General features: G+C 34.4%; 1 protein-coding gene across 1 annotated transcript in view; it reads right to left on the bottom strand.

The window, feature by feature from the left end:
- Positions 1–754: 754 nt before the first annotated feature.
- Positions 755–3,254, bottom strand: part of LOC116125719 (KRR1 small subunit processome component homolog) — a 4,486-nt gene continuing 1,986 nt past the window's right edge. The window contains exons 3-10 of the mRNA XM_031411437.1: positions 2,960–3,016; positions 2,720–2,758; positions 2,523–2,627; positions 2,292–2,374; positions 2,124–2,205; positions 1,532–1,675; positions 1,327–1,401; positions 755–1,146 (exon numbers count right to left, since the gene is read on the bottom strand). Of these exons, the coding sequence (XP_031267297.1) occupies positions 1,030–1,146; positions 1,327–1,401; positions 1,532–1,675; positions 2,124–2,205; positions 2,292–2,374; positions 2,523–2,627; positions 2,720–2,758; positions 2,960–3,016 (702 nt within the window). The 3' untranslated portion in view covers positions 755–1,029. The remainder of the gene's footprint in view (positions 1,147–1,326; positions 1,402–1,531; positions 1,676–2,123; positions 2,206–2,291; positions 2,375–2,522; positions 2,628–2,719; positions 2,759–2,959; positions 3,017–3,254) is intronic.

Raw genomic sequence — 3,254 nt, 5'->3', positions numbered from 1 at the left:
GGCTACCGAGTGGGGATCACAAAGCACCTACTCGGTTTTCCTAACTATCGGGTGGAGACCACTTAGCACCTACCCGTTTCTCATGACTTTTGGGTAACGATCACCAAGCATTAACCCGTCTCTAGTCGCTGTCGGGTGATGATCACAAAGCATCAACCCACTTTTACTAAATGTTGGATGATGATCACAAAGCATCAACCCACTTATCTAACAACTAACCGGGTGGTGGTCACAAAGCATCNATTCTCTTGCTTCCTTCCATCAAATTAGTTTTCTCCATTATTTAGACATAAACCCTTTGTTTAACCGGTAACAACTCTTGAATTATGATGTAATTATTTTTCTTAAATTACTGTCCTTTCGTAAAAAAGAAATCAAATATCGATTCTGTGTTAAGTCAATTTAATTTAATTATGCGTGTACTACTATAGTTAAAAAAATTTAATTAATTTGAGACTTTTTATAAACTTTTATTAAACCTTTAATTCTTTGGATAATGAATAACAAATGTAAAAAATGGTCATAGTTGATAAATATGATAAAGATGGACAGAGACTACACTAAGGGTCATACTATTAGTTTCTTAAGGGTCATACTATTAGCTTCTAAAAACCATAGATAAGGGGTGGAAATGAGATTCACCCTTGCTTTAAAGTCATGACACTACAGTCACAAACAACCGTTCAATTTTTTGATCAAAAATTTTCCTCAATTTCCTTTCTCTACCTCTTGGAAAAGTTCAAAACAATACTTCTTTCGCTTAAATCAACAATTCATCTCTCTAGTTTATCTGGTTTCACCAAATAAACAATGTAAAATCAACTACGATTACACTGGACATTAGATTTGTAGTCTTAAACACCAAAATAGAGACTCATAATCCCCTGAATCAGATAAAATTACAGATTTTCTAGAGCAGTGAGACCATTCCCAGACAAATAAGAAACATGGCATACAACTGAAGAAAATTAACTTCAGAAACTCTAATCCCATACACTATCATCAGATCATCATTGTGCCTAATCTAGATTAAGAATGTTTCGATTTCTTCTTTCTTTTTGACGATTCTTCTCCAGATGCTGCAATATATTCTTCAGCATTGATATTCTCAGCATACTTCTGCTTTTTCAACTTCTTCGCCTTCTCCTGCAAATCAAACAACTTGTGACATACATGCAAATAGAAGTAAACATAAATACATATCCACTTTGCCCGATGAAGGGTGAATTGTGGAGGTTTGCCTCATTACTCATGATATTTAACAAATGCTCCAGCATACACATACATAAAGATGTACCTAATGTTAAATAATTTCTGATTATTTACCTTCAGTGACATGGCCATAGCAGCAACATCTTTGTTCTGATCCTCATGATTACGAGAATCCTGCTTTGAGGTTTCCTGAAAATAGCAAAATGCAAAAGAAGAAATTATAGGTTATAGTGAAAAAATAAAGAAAGGGAGAGAGAGAGAGAGGGGCACAGAAGTTCTTCAGATAAGGAGAAAACAGACTGAAAGAGCCTTAGAATACCTCAGGAGGAATGAATGCAGCTTCTCTTTTTCTTTTATTTTCAGCTGTTTTTTCTGCTTGCTTCTCCTGTTTCTCTTGCCACTTCTTTGATTCTTTCTTTCTCTCACTAAGAAAGTATTCTCCAGATTCCAGTAGTTTGTCAACCTGCAAATACAACAGAAAATAGTTCAACAATGTATAGGAATGTATTTTTAAAGCGAAACAAATTGACTAAAAGAAAGTGACAAAACAATGACACTGCAGGGTTTAAATATATGCAAGGAACAACATATGCATCCAATTAGACACATGCACTCAAGCTCAATACAATAACTTCCATAAATGCCTAGTTTAAAAGAAAGAACCATAATAAGAAAGCTGGTGTCTCCATTCACAGAGCAATGGACAAATACATAAAAGCAACCTTGAGGTTGAAGAAATAATTTCATTCTAAAACTATTTTTGCCCCAGATTGTGAACTTATACGAAAATTTTACGGAAAAAAAAAATAGTGAGATACAACAAAAAGTGGAAGTCAAAGAGAAGAAAAAAAACCACCACTTATTCCTAACGGGAACACATTGGTAATATTGTGGAAGAACAGTCGTCTCACCTTACTAGGTTGTGGAGGAGGAGGGAAGGGTGTGTACGGTTTCTTCTCTTTACTCTTGACCTTCTTTTGCTTGACATTTTTCCTGAAAAAGTTATCCATGTTAAATTTCAATGATGAAAAATTAGAAACATCAAACAGTATAAGATGCATTAAAAAGATATATCATACTTTTTAAACTTTGGAAGAAACCTATCCCAAGTTTCATTTGCAAGGGTTGGATCTTTTTCGAGTTCTTTCTTCATCATGAGAATCTACATGTTTCCGCAAAGAGTGGGGAAAGAGTGAGTCAGAGACATAACATTAACAGATTCCAATGTCAAAAGATAAGCAACTAAATTTTCAAACTATTAAAAGAGAACAACAATTATATTAGAAACAAATAACACCACCCAAGCACACCTTGATATGGTATACAGGATGCATTTTATTCTGTATACAATCTTCCACAATCTTCCTGACTTGCTTCAAACCTTTAAATGAACCCATAGCAGCAACCGTGTTTCCCTATTCAATCACAAATTGGTTGTCTACTTCAGTCATACCATCAAAAAGAATTTTCATTTTAACATCAAATTTAAAAGAACAGTAACAATTACCTGAACAAGGATATAGCAGCCTGTCAATATTTCAAGCGCCTACATCCAAATGGAAAATAAGCCAGTTAAAAGAGAATTCAACAAATATCTAACAGCATTGCATGTCAGAGGAATGATACTCAAACATCACCTGCAGTTCTAATTTTTTTTCTCCCCTTCTTTTTTGGTAGTATAGACGAGGTTCGGGCTGGCACAGGGTTTTAAATAGACTAATAAAATGACAAATTCAACTATAAATACCTTTAAAGTAGAAGAATTTGGGCCCACAAGGTGCTGTCTCCGTTTAACAAATCGTTCCTGCAAACAGTGGCAACGTTGATGAAATTTGAATATTGCAGACTTGGAAAAGCATGACAAAAGTTACCCCTTGACTTATCATAGGTATAGACTAGCAGACTTTATAGCAACCTAAGATTCTACATATTTCAACCAACAGGTTACTTTCATTGATAACCTCTGTTTCTTTATAACGATTAACAAGGACGGTCCTTTTAGCTTTCTACATTCACATTATGCTACTTTTCCATTTTTATTA

Source organism: Pistacia vera, unplaced genomic scaffold (assembly GCF_008641045.1).
Source record: "Pistacia vera cultivar Batoury unplaced genomic scaffold, PisVer_v2 Contig17, whole genome shotgun sequence".
Classification (NCBI taxonomy): Eukaryota; Viridiplantae; Streptophyta; class Magnoliopsida; order Sapindales; family Anacardiaceae; genus Pistacia; species Pistacia vera.
This window is presented reverse-complemented; position numbering and strand designations above follow the sequence as displayed.